We start from the raw sequence: 19,734 nt of genomic DNA, 5'->3' as shown, positions 1-19,734 counted from the left end.
CTTTGCACTTGTTGAAAATTTAGATTTAATCTACATTCTGCTCTCACCAAAAATGTGCACAAAAGGTTTATTTCTTTAATTTAAAAATACTTGACTATAATGTTTACTTGTTATATAATAGTGATAATGAAAAAATTAAAAAAAAAAAAAGATTGTGCATAGTATAAATGTTTCAATGGAGCTTGACGGACTTGGATAAGCGATTTATAATTTATTCTTTATGGCGAGCACAAAACAGAACCACAACTGCTTGGCTTTGGGTTCCGTTTGAAACTGATCTGAATTCTTATTTTGTTTCATTATTGAAGCCGACATATGTAGGTGGAGAGCAAAAAGAGAAAGAGAGACAATTCATTAAGCCTAAAGATTTTATTTATACTGCCCCGAGTATAATTATATTTTTGTTTTTGTTATTTATAACAAAAATATACCTAGTATTCTATTTGATTCTCATCTGCACGCTTGAGCTTTTAAGACCTCATATCACTCGCGTTGAATGAAAATAGTTCATCTATGACTATCGTAGGTTCTTACGTGCTCTACATTCATTAGCCTGCTATATAATTAATGTTTTCTAGTATATAATTATATTTTGAATAACATTCCATATACAAGACTAAATTCCTAAATGTAAAGCTGCATAAGTAAAACTCTTTGGGTTTTCCATTGGTTGCAAAGGCTGTATGCATAATAAAACATTAACACTCCTATACTTGTATACTCATATACCTCTATACTTATATACTTATACCAATCTACTCCTATACTACTATACTCCTATACTCCTATAGTCCAATACTCCTATACTGGGCGAATTTCAAAACCCGTCGACACTTCGTCCACTAGTCTTATATGAAGCAATGGATATCTACGTATCTAGAATTTAATAAATAGAGCGACTTCATTTTGTCAACTTGCTTGATAAAGTCTGCTTGCTTTAATTAGAGACTCCAGGCCCTTCAAGCTATGTCGGGTTGAGTGCTCATAACATTGAAGTGCAACTTGGTCATGGATACAGTATGCAACTTGTTATAAATACCTCAGGCTAACGTAATTGTGCTTGACTTGGCTTCATATTTGAGCAACAACCACAATTTCCCCAGACACATGCAACCAGGCTGTCGTTGCAAGCGAGAGGGAGAGAAAGAGAGAGAGAGAGAGAGAGAGAGGGAGAGAGCGAGCCAAGCTGAACTCTATTATTATATTCAAAAACAATAAAGTTTTGTGTCGTATGCAGCATACGCAACGTGTCGTTAGGCGGCAGACAATGCAATTATATTGGATGTGCTTTTAGAAGTATCTGTAAGACACAAATGAACGTCAACGGCATGACGACAATAATGAGTGCCTCGACTCGAGTTGAGGCGACAGCCGCAGACAATAGACGGGCCTTGACAAAGTTGCCGCTACTTCAACATTATGATACACAGTTACAACCAGGAGGCAACTACAATGCAAATGCAAATGCGAATCCGAATGCGAATGCGATGCAGTTGTGTTTTCGCAGAACTTTGGACGTTTGCCTTTTCGTGAAAACAAAGTGCGCCATGGGCCAAGCAGGAAGTTCGCTGAATGCGGCTAATTGAAAATGTCGAATTGTGCGACATGGCCAACTCAACTCGATAACTCGATAACAGCAGCCGCAGACAAGTTTGCGCCTCTAATTGAAGTGGCACAGACAGATAAGCTAAACAACAAGTCGAAGTTCTTAAACAAGCGTAATATCAATTTATTTACAACTTACGTTACATATTCGCCCCCCGCCAACTAAGTCGCTAAGAGTTAACCGCTAAAAAATATCGCTCGAGCTGAAAACTTTGTCAGAAATCCTTATCCCAGCCGCTCAGCTCTTCGGGCGGCTCGTAGTCCGTCTCCACGCCCAGCGGCATAAAGTATTGCAGGTCGGTCAGACTCCTCAGCACGCGCTTGATGGGCGAGGGCAGCTGCTTCTGCTTGAGCCGATTCCAGTCCAAGCTATCGAACCAGCTGTGCCGCTTGATGTCCGCAATGCCCTTGCGCTGATAGCCCAGTCGCTCTGCGGGCAGCTGCTTGCACAGGTGTCGTATCAGGTTCTGGGCGGACTTGGGTATGCGCGAGGGCATGTGGATGACATCGATGCCGCTGAGGATGTTCTGATAGATCTTCACCTGATTGACCCCTCGGAACGGTGTCTTGCCCACCAGCAGCTCGTAGACGAGTATTCCCAGTGCCCAGTAGTCCACAGATCGATCGTGTCCACGGTCCAATATTATCTCTGGCGCCACATACTCCGGCGTGCCGGCAAATGTGTTTGTCTTCTCGTTGGGGCGCACGTACTTGGCAAAGCCAAAGTCCACCTGATTAGAAACGGGGAGACATTTTTTAATTTCAAATAGAACACCATCCGTCACGTGAGAGACTGCTCTACTCAGAGAATGAAATGAAAAGGATGGATTTGGGACCGGTATCCCAAATATCTATAAAATATTCATGAATCTACAAATAAAATTTGAAGACACTATTTCTCAGAATAAGCGATATATAATTCTATAACAAATATATTTATCGATAACACCAAAACAAAAATAGTTATCGATTTTTGGAAACAATATAGAGCCCTATGAAAAATTTCAAGTGCCTAGCTCTTATAGGTTCTGAGACCGAAGCGTTCAAGCACTGAACTGACTGAATCGACTTTATAATGTTTGCCGCGCATCCACATACAATTTAATACCATTATAGCCTAATTGCCCATTTCTAGGGCGAGTTCCTGAGTGACATTCGCCTTACCAGCTTGCAGTAGCCGTCGCTGCTGAGCATTAGGTTCTCTGGCTTGAGGTCTCTGTAGATGAAGTTGTGGGAGTGCAGAAAGTCAAAGGCTTCCACAACGCAGCCAGCTATGAATTTGGCAGTCTTATCATCGAAATACTGACGCTTTGACATGACCGTCCAGACGTCGCCGCCCATGCAAGCCTCCATCAGAAAGTACACATACTTCTCGTTGCGATAGGTGCGATAGAGTCTAGATGGAACAGGCAGGGTGTTAGAAATGTTAAGTTAATGTTAAGTGGACTCCACTCACTGCACTATGAAGGGCGAAGCGCGACATTTGATCATCACATTCTTCTCATTGTACACATGCTCGATTTGATCCTGTTTGACGACCTCGATCTTCTTTATGATCTTCAGCGCAAATGTCTGATTGTTGTGGGTGACCAGATCCACCCGCCCGAAGGCACCGGCGCCCAGCGTTGCCACCTTCTTCAGATCCGAAATGGCAATGTGGGCGTGCTCGTTATCGAACTCGGTGCTGCGAGTGCTCGCACGGCCATTCTCAATGGCCTGCTCCTGCGGCTTCTCGCTCAGCTGCTTGATGGTGCCCAGGTAGCTGATGAAAGCTCTGAAATGGACATGGGAAATGTTGTCAGAGAGGCTGAGTTGTTGGCAGACTCTCTCTCAGCTCACTCTCTATCCAGCTTGAGCACTTCGGTGCCCGGCGCATCGGCATAGACACTCGCTTGTCTCACGTCCGCATTCATCAGCGCCTGCTCTCCGAAGTAGTCGCCCCGCTTGCGCTTGGCCACGACCTGCTCCTGCTTGGACTCGTCCTTCTTCTTGATGGTCACCGTGCCGCCTCGTATGATGAAGAACTCATTGCCCACCTCGCCCTCACGCACAATGCAGCTGCCTGTTTCATAGAATTTCTGCAAGAGAAGCAAACGTCCCTCATATGAGTATAGACTCAACTATAGTTGAGCTCCTTAGCCCACGCACTAACCCGCTGCAATAGATCCACAACTTTGTTGAGCAGACTCTCGTCGAGCTCCTGCAGGAATGGCGCAGAGCGCAGGAACTGCAAATTCTCCTCGCGCTCCCTCGAACCGGAGATCTGCATGATGGCACGAAATGTCTCGCGCGTAATCTTCCAGACTCGAGCATCGGTGGCAGCTGTTGGAAAGAAGGTCCTTAAAGTGATTTCCCCTGGAATCCCTGTATTTGCGCTTACCCTTAATGGTGGCCTTGCGTGGTGCATTATAGAGTATGGCCAGTTCGCCAAAGACCGTGGCCGGGCCGAAATTTCCGACATGTTTGCCCGCCTGTATGACGTCGTAGTAGCCCTCGGCGGAGATAAAGAACTCGGAGCCCTCATCGTGCTCGTTGATGATGTAACTGTCCTTCTTGTAGCTGGCCGGGGCCATTGCATTGATGACCATGTCCTTGCGCTCCTTGTCCATTAGATTATTGAGGAAATCATTGCGCTCGATGGCCTCCAGTATGAGATTGCGTGTGCTATGGATGGATGGCATAGATATATATATATATATACAGAGATGGGGTTTACCTTGGGCAATCAACCAGAGTTGTTTACTCGACTTACGCTTCGTCCTTTGCATTAAATTCGATTTCAATATCCTGCTGCACGGGCAAATTCGGTCGCACATAGATGAGGCCACCCTCGACGCGATGTGCTTTGGCTGTGGAGCTCCTACGGCTGCTCTTGCTGCCCGAGTCGCTGTCCTTGCGCTGGCCCACTTCATCCTAATTGATGCGGTTGATTACGAGCAATGCCAATGGCATCGAAAATAAAATATAAATGAAGCAGACATTCGGTTATTTAGCTGTTTGTTTTTCACCGTCCAATCTTTTAATGTGGTCAACTGAGTTTTTCGTGGTTAGTTGTTGACGGTTCGAGTGGAGCTTCCAGAGATTAGAGCAGAGTAATTTCGCTTAATGCATAAACACTGGAAAACTTCATATCTCTTATTCGCTAACAGTTTCATTTCTGTGGCGGGAGCGGGGGTTGGGGGCGTGGTCGAATTAAAGATTTTACGAGCGCCCATCATGACGCGAACTGTCACCCATTAAATATTTAGCTCCATTTACACAGCGGAATTGCAGTCATTTGAAGGTTTTGCTGCTGGCAGCCAGAGTCAAGGCTTAATCGCTGCACGTGGGCGGGCCGAAGGATAATTTAGGGCTGGCGGCTTACAAGGCGCAACATCAGCCAAAAAAATTTCCAGTTACGGGCTGGCGAATTTCGCTGTCTCAGCGGCAGCTTAGCAAATGGAGGAGGATTGGGCTTGGGCTACAGGTAGAAATACAGGTGGACTCTGGCAGAGTAGTGGAAAGAGAAATGGCAACAGCTGCATTCAGGAAGCCAGCGGGACAGAGAGGTAGAAAGAGAGTGGGAGAGAGAGAGGGAGAGAGGCAGCTAGGATGGGGAAAGCAACAGTTTTATCTACTGCCTGCTTTTGTTGGCCAAAAGTTAGAGTTCATGTCTGTTGGCCAACAATTAACATTCCGTTTGTAATTAGTAGCATGTCGAGGAGTCAGCTGTGTCTCCCCCCGGGCACTCCACGATTAGTTGCTACAATAATATACCGACTTTTGCGTAGTGTTGGCTTATGTTTAGTTGCCCTCTTCTCCCTTGCTCACCTCCCCCATTCTACTGCTGTTATAGTTGTGCTACAATATATGTATGTGTGTTGTGGTAGTGGGAAATATTTAATTAGTAATGGGTGCTTAGTTACTGCCACAGCCAGGTTAACAGAGCTGTTGCCCTCGTTTCAAATGTGCTGCTCATTCGGGTGGGGCAAGAAACAAGTTTCATTCGGATGCAAAACTCTGTTGCGTGTAATTATCCAGATATGCATTTATAGTGTAGAACAGTGTTGAGAGAAAGTACCGTATGATATGATAATAATAATGATGATGATGTTTACTGTAAAAGCAGTGTAGTTTTTATTGCTGAAGTTTATTTGATTATATCACATTTGATTATATATATAATCATATTGATGTACTATCGAAAGTCTTCTGAATGGGAGAGAGATGGAGAGAGAGATAAAGAGAGCTAGAGAGAGAAAAATAGAGAGGAAAATAGCGACTGAGAGAAGGAGAGGAGAGATAAAGGGGAGAGAGGGAGACGAACAGAGAGAGCGATAGAGAGAGCAAAAGACAGAGATATGGGTAGAGGGAGACAGAGGGAGAGACTGAGAAAAAGAGAGAGAGAGATAGAGAGACGGAGAGATAGAGAGAGAGACGGAGAGATAGAGAGAGAGAGATAGAAAGAGACTGACAGAGTGGAGAGTGGGAGACGGTTGCTGGACTGAGTTGGGTCCTATTTGGAATCCTATTTCTGAAGCACCAAAAATGTTGAATAATGCATAGAATTCCGTTGGTGATTCTATTCGTGTAGCTTCACAAATGTGAAGTATGACTCCGCCAAAGGCTATAGTTGTAAAGAGGAAGAGTGAGTAGGAAAAGACTCAACAGAATATCAAATAATGTGAATTGAGTAGTATTGAAATGATCTCATATAGAGTCAAAGACACCGATGGGTCTCTCAAAGTACGGCTAAAGGACACAGCAAATTCTGTCAAGCTATTACTAGGGTGTCAGGGATTCCTTAAATAAAAATCAATTTCTATTTGAGAGTGACAAAGCATTAATGTTAATATACAGTATCTCTGAAGCCAAATAAATGAAGCGCTAGTTGCTTATGCCGTGGACTGTTATTATTGTTATATAGTATTATTGTGTCTACAAAGAAAGAAATAACAGCTCAAATCGCTCCTTAAAAATCGTTGGTATATGATTGACTTAAGTCATTCAAAAAATTGTATTACGAGGGATCAGTCTATGCATATATGAGGGATCATTATATACAATACATAAATATAATGGTTAGTCAGTACCTACACCCATAACTTATGATAGATTCTATCCCATCTACGCTGCTAGTTAAACTCTTCACACAAATGGGATTCCGAAGCATCGCTCCGAGTACCTTGACTAACTACATTAATACAGCATTTCCCTAGCCTAGAGGCATTCTGGTCAGGACTGCTTATTTGACCACTATCATGTCAGCTGCACCACTGATATGACCCTTCAAAAAGAGAAACCACAAAGTACCGTTCTATCATGTTTTACCACAGCTCAGATGATTCATTACGTACTTGAGTGACTACACCATCCGGGACATCGGCTGGCGGCAGTTCCTTGGTGCCGGCCGGAGGTTCGGTGCTTCGCTTCTTACGCAAATGGAGTGGGGTGACCGGCTTTAGGAGCTCCACTGGCAAGGGCGGTGGTGGTGGTATGTTAATGTGCGGCATTGTGGATACACGACGTCGCTGGCCGTTGTTGGTGCACGTTGGCTCGTTGGTGGCTATCGTGCTTTTCGATCTTCTTAGATAATTGAGGGAGGAGACATTGCTGTAGCTCTTTGAGGGCTCTACCGGTGCGGATGAGGGCTCTACCGGGCGCTGTTGCTGCCGGTCCGTTGGCAATGTTCCGTTTGTTAGCTTGAGGCTAGTGCTGTTGTTAATGTCGTTGTTGTCGTTGTTGTCGTCGTTGTTGTTGTTGTTGTTGGCATCACTGCTGTGACAGGACAAAGTGTCATCAGTTTGCTGTTCGGCATTTAGTACCTGTGTATGACCAATGAAAAATTTAACATTTGCCTTTGTCGGCGTCGCTGGTGTGAATATCGAGGGCGTGGCTGTCGATGGAGTTTGCTGTTGGACTGGCTCATTGTAGCCAGCACTCTCATCAATTATGCCATTCACACTTCCTTTGAGTTTTGACTTGCCAGCCACAGCATTGCCAGCCAGCTCCTGCGCCAGCTCCTGCGTCGCCTCCAGCTCCTCTGTTGTATGGCTTTTATCAGTGTCACTTTGGACACCATCGCCATCCATATGGGGCGCCTCGGTGGGCAGCGCTGTGGGGCGACGTTCTTTGACGGGTTTTAATTTTGAATTGTTACGTGTGACATTAATTGCACTGCCATTGGCCATAGGGCTCTCCTCCTTGTCCGTCTCCTTCTCTTTGTCCTGAAGTCTGCTCCTGTTCGAGCGGAACTTTTTTGTCTGCTGCTGTTGCTGCTGCTCTTGGAGCTTGATGCTGACCGCATTTTCGGCCACAGATTCGAGCGGCTGGGCGGAGGAGCTGGAGGAGGGCTGTTGTTTTAGGCGCTGCAATTGCGCCTAATAGGGCCCGTGGGTTTAGCCAGGTGTGGACGTACGCCCCAAACATTTACAAAGACAAACACAGGTGCGGAGGTGCAAGTGGGTCCGTGAGCATTGTTTAAGTTATTGTTGTTGTTGTTGTTGTGTTGTGTACATATTTACAAGTGTTTCGTGTTTGTTGTTGTTGTTGTTGTTGTTGTAAACATCATTTCGTTTGAAAGTATAAGAAACATGTGTGCAAATATTAATTGAGTTTGGCAAAGACAAGCATTGTATGGTTGGATAGACTGTTGTATGCCGTATGCCGTCGGACCCGTGATTTTTGTGTGCTACGGTAAAGTGCTTTGCAACAGGTCTACTAACTGTATATACGTATACGTATGTTTCTAAATGAGAAATGAAATGTACTCACTTCACTCGTGCTGGGCGTGATAATGGGCGAGTAAAGCGGTTCCTCCTCGCGTCGTACGTAGAGACTAATTTCCTGTAAGTAAATAAAAAATGAATAAAAATTGTTGTATAAAATATTTATGAAAACTAAACTGAATGAGATATGTTTTAAAATGTGTGAGATATGAAATCTTTACAGCTGAAGTATCATAAATACAAGAGAAAATGATAAATAATAAAATTGTAATAAACAATAATAATATAAATATATAAATTTTGTATAATAATAATAAAAATTGTAGTAGTAAAAAATGTATAAATTAAAAAAAAAATCCATATAAATATATAAAATATTAATAGTAATATATGTATAAATTCAAATAAAATAGTAAGAAGATAACTAACTAACTTAAGGCATATATCAACAATTCTTATGGTATTTGTATCACTGCAGAATTGTTTATTATTCATTTATAGAACAAATATATTAGTATTAAATAAATCTACGCCCCAAACATTTTATGTATGTATATGTATGGCTTTTAAATTAAAATATTTATCGTGTAAAATTTGTATGTTAAGCATACATCAATCGTAATATACATATATGATAATAAAACTTAACAGGTCATTTTTTAAAATATAATATAAATTCTTTAAACTTTAAAAATTAGTAAAAAAAAAAATTCCAAAAAATAATGATATATGTACATATATTAATAACATAATTGTATACATCACTTTACTCTAAAGTGCTGCGGCAATCGTTAACAGCATCATGTAAAACTTACATGTTAAGTTAACAGCTGCAGTTGGCGCAGCTATGTTGCGCGCCTTAAACACAAATTCAGCGCGAATACTTCTAAGCATTTGTAAAAAAAATATTGTTAAAGTACTCTAGCTTAAATTATAGATAAATTATAGATAAAATGTTAAGTCTGGCAGCAACGCTTTAGTGCGACAGCCGCTTAAAATTTATGTTCTACTTAATTTAGCTTCCATTCGGTGTGGAATGCCAAAGCGCGTCAAATGTCAACAGGTCTCTGTTAAAAAGAGAAAAACTACATATACATGAAAGATATATATGACAGCGAAGTGAGCAGCAACGGCGACTGCTACGCAGCTACTGCAAACAAAACAGCAAAATAAGAAAAAGAAATAACTATGTGAAAAGCGAACAAAAAAAAAAAAAAAAAAAAAAAAAACAAAGTTGCAAACAATCTGTGAAAGTAAGCATATAATGCCAGTTGAGTGGGTGTGTGTGAGCGGCGGGGTGTGCGAGTGGCTGTGCGGGTGGGTGGGTGTGTGTGTGTTGGTGCGGTTGTATCTGTCCGCTGCTTTGAAATCAATCTGCTGCTGACACAGCTGATAAATACGAAAAGCCATGCAGTTGTCTGTCTGCAACAGTTGCCAGTTTATCCCGCCATTGAGCCTCAATAAACAGCAACAACAACACAAACAACAACAACAGCAACAAATGTCCATTGTGATGCCATTTGTATCTCGGTGCCTTATAAATATGTTTCCATATTGTCGCATTTGTATCTATGCTTCTGTGTGTGTGTGTGTGGGTGTGTGTGAGTGAGGGTGTATTGTGTATGCATTAGACTCGAGGCGAATGTTTTTCATACTTGCGCAGCTTTGGCTCTTCATATTGCCTGAAAAGTCAAAAGAGCTGTCATTTATTTGAAGCGAACTGAGCACAGGCCAGGGCAAGGGGCTTTTCCACACTTCTATTCTTTTGATTTGATGACAGCTGAGGCTTAAACGGATTGATGAGCTTTTCATGGTAGCCAAAGTATATACAATTTCGTTTTAAATTCGACTTTCATAAGCTAATTGAGTTACGCTGCGCATGAGTATATCATATCTACATATATCTATATATTGTACGAAGAAATATATTTTTATTTTAACTTCTTTACGTTTGATATCTGGCTTCCCACTTGACTCACAGCATTATCTTCGGTGTTTGTCCGAGTTTATTTACACGCACGTTGTTCTAAATAAATAATAAAGGTTATTCGTATACCTATAGATAGTATAGCTATATATGTATAAATATATATACTATATACATGTACGTAAACATATAATCATATATTTATGTATACACACGTAATAAGATGCAAATATATATTTTGAATACACTTATATAAATTCCAATTTTCTTCTGATTTAACTCTTAATATTTATTGCTGGTTCAAAAATCTGGACAAACTTTAAAAATATTCTCTTTAAATGAACTGATATTTAATTGATTATCAAAATTGTATAAATAAAATAATATAATATTATTTAAAATTTCTTCAAACTAAACCATTTATATTTAAAAAAAATGTATTATTAAAAAAACTAAAATAATTAATAAAAATTTTTCTTTGAATAGTTAAATTTTCAATTGTGCATATTTAAATAGATAATGTTAAACAGTTTTTCTGTACAAGCAAATATTTTATAAAATTTCAATTTTAATTTTTTTTTTAAATTTAATTTTATTTTTTTTTTATTTTTATTTAAGAAAGGGTACTTTCATATTCGTCGTTTATCATTTTTATTTTCATTTGAATTTCTTGCTCGTATTATTTGTGTATTTTATTTTTATTTGTTTATTTCTTCGTGTTTCGTATGTGCAGTTGATAAAGATAGCATGAATTTTTTATATGAGGTCGCCAGAATTCTAATAAAAGCTTTGTTTGATGACGACAAAGCTGGTTAAGTGTCTGCCAAAGTAAATTCCAACGTTTTATTATAACAAATGAAAACTTTTATTTATTTGCTATGAAGAAGATTTTTAAAGAATTCGACAATTAAAGGAACTACTATAAAATAAAACAAAATAAAAAAAACTATAATGGTTAATAAAATAATGTATGTTTACTTTAAAGAAAGATGGAACATTAATATAATTTAATATATTTAAACACATTCGGGAATAAATTAATTAACTGCTCTATAAACTTAATAAAAATTAAAATCAAATTTCATTGCTCAAGACTAAAGCGATTTAATAATTTAAACAAATATATCAAAGTGTAGAAATGTACTTAAATTGAGTATTTGTGTATACAAAATATAGCTTACTTATAAGAAAATTCTAAAAATATTTAACAAATAATTCAGAGATGGGTGTATATACATATATGTATTTGTAAACAGACCTAATTCTATTAGCCATTCAAATATATAACGCTAAAGCAGTTCAGTGCGAAATTGGCTGAAAACAAATTAAACAAGTAAGAACGTTGCAGTCGGGCGTTACCGACTGCGGAATACTCATTCACATCCCATCAACAATTTAGTAGTTAAGTTTCGTTCTAATACTGTAGAATATACAGGTTTTTCCGATTTGCCACGCCCCAACTGGGCGTAGACACCTCATTTTTGGTCAGTTTTTAGAAAGAGATAACGTTACCCTAACTGCAAAGTTTGAATGCTTACCCTAAAAAAATGTGAAAATTACAGGGTATTTTTCGATATGCCACGCCCCTAAAGAGGCGTAAAAATTATTTTTGGGGAATCGATAGAGGAGGCTACCAGTAACTCAACTATCCAAATTTGAAGCTTCTAGCTATTATACTTTAGGAGATATAAACTTTTGCGGTTTGCCACGCCCCCAGTGGGCGGACATATATCCGACAAAACTTTTTGGTCTTGGGTGATCAGTCCGAGTATATGTACAAAATTTGAGGTCTCTGCCATCAATAGTGTCCAAAATATAGGAGAATTTACAAAATCACCATATCTTCATGTCCGATTTGCCACGCCCCCAACGGGCGTAGACTTATAATTTATCTTCAGACTTTATAGAATCATACCACTAGCTGACGTGCAAAATTTCAGCATTCTAGGTTTACAGCTTTAGGAGATATAGTTTTATCCGATTTGCCATGCCCCCAATGGGCGTAGATATATCCGCCATAGCTCGTGATCTTGGGTGGTCAACGCGGACCTACATACCAAGTTTCAGCTTTCTAGCTCTTCAACAAACATGATTTCTGGTATATCGGAAAATGCATTTTCCGATTTGCCACGCCCCTAGTGGGCGGATCGGGAAAATTTTAACACTTTATAAATCGGAGATATACACGAGTATGTGTTCCAAATTTCAAGTCTCTAGCTTCAATAGCGCCGAAATAGATTGCGTTCATACGGACAGACGGACAGACGGACGGACGGACAGACGGACAGACGGACGGACAGCAAGACGGACATTGCACAAAACCAATATACTGATTCACTTTCGTGAATGAGTATAAAAAGTTCAGCTGAACGAGTCAATATAAATATAATTTTAATTGGTTTTTTCTTAATAGGTAATTATTATAAAAATACTAATTATAATGCTAAAAAATTAATATAATACTAAAATTAATATTTGAATAGAAATGAATTGTATATATATAATATATTATAAAGAAAATAATATAACAAAATATTATCAGATCTGTCGAATGTCTAGAAAATATGTAAAACAACACAGCTACAACTCTAATAATTTCCCTTCTTGCATTTTGTCATGCAATACTGTATACCTGGATAGGAATTATATTTAATTATTTATATTTAAAGATATACAAATTTTCTTTTTCAATATTTTATTCACTAATAATTCATTTTAGTAATTTTAAAGCTATTCTCTAACACTTCCTAGCTAACTCCCTTTTGTTTAACAAGCTAAACAATATTTGGAATTTAATTAATTTGTTAGATATATAATTAAATTCCAAATATTCAGCCAATATACACTTATTTCATGTTAAATTCCTTTAGTATTACAAGATAAAAGTAAATTTCTCTCTTTTAAGCCTTTGCAGCTCAAAGCATTAGCTAATCAGTACAATAAATTTCAATTATTTAATTTAAGAGCATAGATTATGCAATTTAAATGAACTGCCGTAGGTAAGACCAGCGGTTATAGACTTATTCCTTGGCAGCTCAGCCTACGGCTAAAGCTTTTCCCACCTCCATCTCGCCCCGCCCATCTCGGGTGCCTGAGCTGGCTGCGCCGCAAAATGAGAGAACATCTTATCGCTCAATTGGCAGCCAGGCATGTGGGCAATAAAATATTCAAACCTTTTTTGGGGAGCCTGCAGGCAGCAGTCTATCTGTTGTTGTTGTCACTGTTGTTGTTGTTGTTGTTGCTGTTTGGCAAAGCCCACAAGCCGCATAAATAAACACATGTCAATATGCAGGTCGCGTGTTTGTCTCCACTTTGATATGCTAATCAGACATAAACGACGACATTTTGACAGGTTTTCCGTTTTCCCATCGGAAACCGCAGCCGAGGAAGAAGAAGAAGAAGGAGAAATTCAAATGAAAATCGCTGGAAAATGTCGTCGATAGCAGCGTCGCCTTCTGCCTGAAGCAATTTCTTTGCTCTGCTGCGCTCTGTGCGGCAAATCCGATTGTTAATCGTTGCCTACAAAAGGGTTTCGGCAGAGTCTCTCCCAATCGAAAGTCTATCAAAAAGCTAACAGCAACCAGCCACAAAACATCAGAAAACAAAAAATAAAAATACTTGATTTTTATTGTATTTATCGCAACGCTTGAAGATGTCAAACGCAAATGCATTTATGTTCCCTTTGGGTGCTGTTTGCTCTGACGACTTTCACTTTGAACTGCTCGGAATGAGGCCCACGGCTCGAGGGACGCCTGCAATCCTGTCGATCCTTATCACGTTGACATTCCGACAGCACTCGCAGGCATCGAGCTTGGAATGTTGCCAATGAGATTGTGTGTGTGGCCGGAATCTACTTGACTTCGATTTATGCATGAGATTCAGACCACATATATACCATGCGCTGGCCTATCATATTTTAGCATAGGAAATGCTTGTCAACCTGAGAGATTGATAGAAATTGAACTACGAAATATGTTTGTAAATTTCGATTTGAAAATCCAATTTGAAATTGGAAAATTTTTAATCAAAACATTGACTTGCGAGCCGGGGCTCATATCTTTATACCCTGTTTTCAATTAAAGTTTATTTTGAGCCGTTTTTACAGAAGCTTTAAGACCTGGTTATTATCGAAAAGCCGAAAAAAACTAAGCTAACATTTATACTAACATAACAATAAAAGTGTGCTTATATACTTTCGCCTCAGATAGATAACACGCGAGCAATTGATATAAAAAAGGAGGAAAAACAACAAAAATTAGTGGCAACTATACAGATTTCATTGGCTAATAGATAAGAGAACATAATGTATTATGATTTACCGTATTGCCTGGATAGTTATGCCTAATTATAGCAATTTGCATACCCTAACGATAACGTCTACCTGTAGAGTATGTTACTTAGCATAACTGATCTGTTTAACATAGCCATGTTAATTTACAGGAAATAGTTTTGCCAAAATCTCTTACTAGCATAAACACGTTTTGGGGTCCTCATAGCTATGTTAAAAATTCTAGCGTAACACAAGAGAGCTCTGCAACACTTGTGTACAGACGGTTACTAACATAAACATGTTAAGTAAGAGACGAGTTTTATAGATTTTGATTGTAACATAAACAAGTTAAGTAAAAGACTATGTAATAATTATATTATATATACAATCAGCTGTGTTAGTATATTTGTGTTGCGGTGTTTAAATGATTTTTTTTTGTTGGTTCCGATAAGGTCATTTGAAAAGTGAACGTCACAGTTTTCCGAGTCGCTGATAAAGATAACAACACTTTGCGGCACACACGTGTTTACGTTTTCTATATACATTTTTTGTAGTTAGCTTTAGTATTTGGTTAACCGTTAAATGTTTGGTTGTTGTTCTATTCGAGCTACCCCTCTGCCGTCTCACTTAATTAAACACTTAACAACTTATCAGCGCTGCCTATTACAGCTACTAAATGCATGCGTGTGTGTTGAGTATGAGCTCTGCTCTCTTTCAGCAAGAGGAAGAGCAGCAACAGCAGCAGAAACTTACCACGGGACTGTCTTGTGTGTTGAGTATGGTGTCGGTGTTCTCATCTTCAGCCGGCGTAAATTTGTTTTTGCTGCGATGATGGAAGAGACGCGGAAAACAGGCCATTTTGTTGTTGTTGCTGTGGGTTGAGCGGCTGTGTTTGGCGCTAGGGGTCAGGCTGCGTGGGGAGTTTCACACGTTGGGCGCTACGCTCACTAAGTCGTTAAATAGTTGCCTTCCAGCAGTTTGTTGAGGTAAGGTGTGGTGTGGTGTGGTGGGGAGAGGTGTGGTGCTGTTTATTTGCTGACTGCTGCTGTGGTTAGTTGTCAGCTCCTACAATATTTTAGCATATTTATCGCAACAGCATTTGTTGCTGCTGTTGCTGTGCTATTATTTGTTATTGTTATTATTGGTGTTATTGCTCTTATTGTTATTGTGATTGGCTGCTGCAACTAACGGTTAGCCGTCCGCTTAACGCCCCTTTAACCGCTTTTCTGATAACTGCGGCCAGAATTGTGATTTATGGCCGCGCTTTTAATTGCCCGCTGTAAATTGGTTGCGTTCGGCTGCAATTGCTGTAACTCGCGATTTTCCGATTGTTTTTTCGCACTCAATGCGAAACGATTTCAATATCTATGGGATTTTAGCGAGCACTTGACGCTTTATCAGCCACAGAGCCAGCCCGACTACACAAATACATATATGTATATCGAGCTATATTTATATATGTGTATATGTGATATAAATTTCTTTTTAATTTGATTAGCTTTATGGCGGACCATTTGATTTGCTGAGTTTTTTAGAGACCAAAATCATGAAATATGTTTTTTCCTTTTTTTTTTAACGATATGCAGTGACACAGCTTAATTTGTTTTAGCTTTTAACTTAGAATTTATTTTTTTATTTTTTTTTTTTTTTTTAGTGCTAGGTATTTATTTAGCATTATAAAGTATATAATGATTTTTAAAAATATTTGATTTTTATAGACAAATATTGTGTTATGTTTCACTAACAGTAATCAATCAGTTTATATGAAGCAACTTGATATCAAAGTTTGTTCATGATTAAATACTGCCTAGGTTCTTGCAATACTTATAGTTCAATGTATTTAATAATTTGCAAGGCAGTTGATTAATAAAATACATTTTAGGATCTATTATCTATAAAAATTAATGTTGGCCTTGACTAAAACTTTTGCCATATAAATCTCAGATTATCTGATGATGAGCTCATACCATAATTTTGCCACCATAGGCGTAGGAATTTTTATTGCTATAGTATAAACATGGTAGGAAAATTCGCATATGACTCTAAATAATATATAAACGGACCCTAAATAGATAATAAATAATCTGTATAGTCTATAATGCCAATAGATCCGAAAGACCCCGTTTACCCTTTAAGTCTTCAGGCCCTATAGACCTTAAAGACTTTAGAAAGCCTATATAGATAATATATATATCGAAAATATAACATATAGAGCCTATAGACACTATATATTTTACATACAGCAAACCTTTGTGTAATCAAATATAAAGAATATTGAAATAGAATATTTTACATATTATAATATAAAAACAAATATTTTTTCATCTACTATTCAATTAAATTGCGAAAATATTATTAAACGAAGCTCTCGAACATGTCAAGGACAGTTGCGCTGTTTATCGGGCGCACGCAGCGCTGCCACAAATAGTGGAAAGCGGAAAATTAGCTTTTCATCAGATATATTTGTGCGCTTTTGAGCAAAAGTTGTAAAGTTCATGAATTTCACGCATCGCCAAATGGATGGGCTAATTAGTCAGGCCCCGAAGCCAGCCCCAACGCCAACGCGAATGCGAATGCGATGCTTCCACTACCTAAATTTAACCCTTCGTCCCAGCTCGGCCTGGGGCGCCGATGAGTCAGCATTGAAGTGGGTTTTGGGCTTTATCGTGCATCTCTTATCGCATGGAGTGCCTAATTGTTTTCTATTTATGCGGGGATTTCATTGTTTGGCCAATTGCCTGAGGCCAGAAGAAACGCCGTTCTGGCCTTTTGCCTTGTGACCGTGAATCGAACTGGTTTCTATCTAATCAGTTCAAGCGGACCTTTTTTTTTTAATTTCTCTTGTTTTTGGGCCAACTACCAGACAAGTTTTAACTGATTTGACCAATTCACTGCATCTCTCTCTCTCTCTTACTCTCCTCTCTCTCTCTCACTCTCTATCTAGCTGTTGCCCTCACAATAGCACTCTGCATACATCTTGCTACTTATAGATGATATCGGTCTTTATCAGCAGTTTGTATTACACGACATCTTTGTAGATAACAGCAACCGAACACCGCAAATGCTTATTGCAAATCGAAAAAGAAGTGAAAACTGTTTTCGCTTTGTATTTCACTTTTTTTCTTGCTTTTGTTTCTGTTCTCTGTTTTCTGTTTTTTTCTTGCTAACAACAACATCATCGACAAGCGACCCATAAGAGTCACGAGTCCGTCATTTATATTGTTTTATTGACATTTTTTCACTTATCAGCGGAATGTTTTTTCTTTTGTTTTTTTTTTTTTTAATTTTCTATATGTTTTGTTGTTGTTGATTTTCTTGAACTAAAGTTAAAACAACTTTTCATAGTATATTTATATGATATTTTATATACATATATTTATTTTTATATTTATATAAAATATATAAAAATATTATAGTTTATTATTGTTATTTATAATTAATTTATATATACTTTTCCACTATTATTTATTATTTTTATAATTTTTATTCAACTGAGAAATAAGCTTAAAGCAAACAATTTTTGATTTGTTTCTCGATTTGAGCTGGGCCAACTGAAATTGCTTATAAGAATTAAGCTTATTTCTTGATAGATTAGATATCCGTATCAGGCGCAGTGTGATTGATTTGCAGTCGTGTTCCATTCGTTAGGTGAATACACTACTCCATGTACAGCAAAACATTTGACAGCCCAGATCTCGGTTCGAGCAGCGACTGCAAACCGAGCAGCTTTCTTATCGAATTTGCTCTATAATTTCATGGACACCGATAAGTGCGACAGCGGTTCACAGTCGTTGGGTTTTCTTTTTATTTTTTCGATTTCTTATATATTCGTATATTCGCTGGTTTCATACACTTCATTCACCGTTTAGCAAAGCACTTGCGATTCGGACATGCCCGTCGCTCATGAGCTGTTATGGGCTGTTATGCAAGCATTTCCGTCAAGAACTCTTGATTTCTGTGCATATTTCATTGAAATATCGTAATTGAGCACGTTACAATTTCCGCTTCGTTTCGTTCGCGCGAGAAGTCACAATTATGAGCCGTATATGAATAGTACTATATGTGGGAGAACTAACTACTGGGACTGCGCGATCCGACGCACTCGCTAACCGGGTGGGTACACCTGCCGCCGTGGAGGCTGATAACTCAACTAATTTAACGCGGCCAATTTAAATTGGCAATTTGCTCGACGCGCCGGCAACAACTGCGCCAGCAGCTGAGCAGCAAAGCAGCGCAGCAACTGCCTGCTGGGCCCCGCGGCTTTTTATCGGTATCTGAGTTTCAGCTTGAAGTGCCCCTGCACCCGCTCCCGCCCACAACCCCACAGAGCGCTGAACGCCCGCCCCGTTATCGTCGGACAGGTGCAGGGCGGCGCGTCATTGTTCTGACGTCAACTGTTTGCCTTTCATTACATTCAGCCATCAATTATTTGTACGTACTTTAAACTGCATCTAATCGGGATTTAACGGATCGCCAAGTGTTTGAAATATATAAATGGTTTGGACCTAATTCAGGCATGTGTCCTTGACTGTAACTGTAAGTGAAATAATATGAATTTGCTATAGTTGTCTGGTTTTGTATTATACAATTCGCTATTGAATTGTTTCGATATATCACAATATAAATAATGCAGTGATTGATTGACTTTGTTTCTTGACTGTCTATATATACATATACATATTCTATTTCTCTCTCTCTCTCTCTTTCTTTTCTTTTTCTCTCCTCTTCGCATTTTACTGTCTCTCTATTTTTCAAATTCAATTTTCTTTCCCTCTCTCTTCATCCTTCTCCTGATTTCATACTCCGTCTATAGAGTAAGCACTCTTTCCCTCTTTCTCTTTCTTTTCTTCTCTTTCTCTTTCACTTTCTCTTTCTGTCTCTCTCTCTTTGTTTTCCTGTCTCTATCTTCTTTCTTACACTCTCCTTGTGGTTGCTTTTGCATTAGCCCATCACGCTCTCTCTTTTTGTCTAGCTCTTCCTTTCTCTCACTCTTTCCTTTTTCCATCGTCCCTTTCTAGCTCGCTTCCCTTCCTTCTCTCTCTTTACCTCTTTCCCTCTCTCCCTTTATCCCTCTCACTCATTTTCTGTCTCCCCCTCACTTTCTTCCTGTCTCTCCTCCTATTAATATCCCTCTCTCCCTCTTTCATTCCTTCTCTATCTCTAGCTCTCTTTCCTTCTCTCGCTTACTCTTATTTAAAAATAAATCTAATCTCTTATTTAAACTA

General features: G+C 39.0%; 2 protein-coding genes across 16 annotated transcripts in view; one reads left to right on the top strand and one right to left on the bottom strand.

The window, feature by feature from the left end:
* Positions 1-19,734, top strand: part of LOC108611584 (uncharacterized) — a 225,423-nt gene that overhangs the window by 61,658 nt on the left and 144,031 nt on the right. The window lies entirely within an intron of this gene.
* LOC108611585 (cGMP-dependent protein kinase 1) lies at positions 1,706-18,733 on the bottom strand. 10 transcript variants are annotated; one of them, XM_089463546.1, is made up of 11 exons: positions 17,961-18,733; positions 15,263-16,031; positions 8,359-8,430; positions 6,942-7,964; positions 4,358-4,518; positions 3,986-4,269; positions 3,758-3,927; positions 3,445-3,683; positions 3,062-3,379; positions 2,770-3,001; positions 1,706-2,336 (listed from the first exon to the last, which is right to left on the bottom strand). In XM_089463546.1, exons 2-11 carry the CDS (start codon positions 15,365-15,367, stop codon positions 1,821-1,823), a joined length of 3,120 nt encoding a protein of 1,039 aa, XP_089319672.1. In that variant the 5' UTR covers positions 15,368-16,031; positions 17,961-18,733; the 3' UTR covers positions 1,706-1,820. The 10 variants fall into 10 exon arrangements, with proteins under 10 accessions (XP_089319672.1, XP_089319674.1, XP_089319675.1 ...); XM_089463548.1 differs by having other exon boundaries at positions 15,263-16,165; positions 18,361-18,733; XM_089463549.1 differs by having other exon boundaries at positions 18,361-18,733.

The sequence above is a fragment of the Drosophila arizonae genome, chromosome 3, assembly GCF_054131065.1.
Source record: "Drosophila arizonae isolate 15081-1271.41 chromosome 3, UAZ_ARI_1.0, whole genome shotgun sequence".
Lineage (NCBI taxonomy): Eukaryota > Metazoa > Arthropoda > Insecta > Diptera > Drosophilidae > Drosophila > Drosophila arizonae.
Note: the sequence above shows the minus strand (reverse complement) of the source record. Positions and strands in the feature narration are given on the sequence as shown.

Bases quoted from the DNA above. Each gene is read 5' to 3' on its own strand.
- LOC108611585 (XM_089463546.1), bottom strand. From the start codon at position 15,367: ATGGCCTGTTTTCCGCGTCTCTTCCATCATCGCAGCAAAAACAAATTT. The intron at 8,431-15,262 runs GTAAGTTTCTGC...ATTTACTTACAG, and splicing joins ACACACAAGACAGTCCCGTG to GAAATTAGTCTCTACGTACG. The intron at 3,002-3,061 runs GTGAGTGGAGTC...TGTTCCATCTAG, and splicing joins GCTTCGCCCTTCATAGTGCA to ACTCTATCGCACCTATCGCA.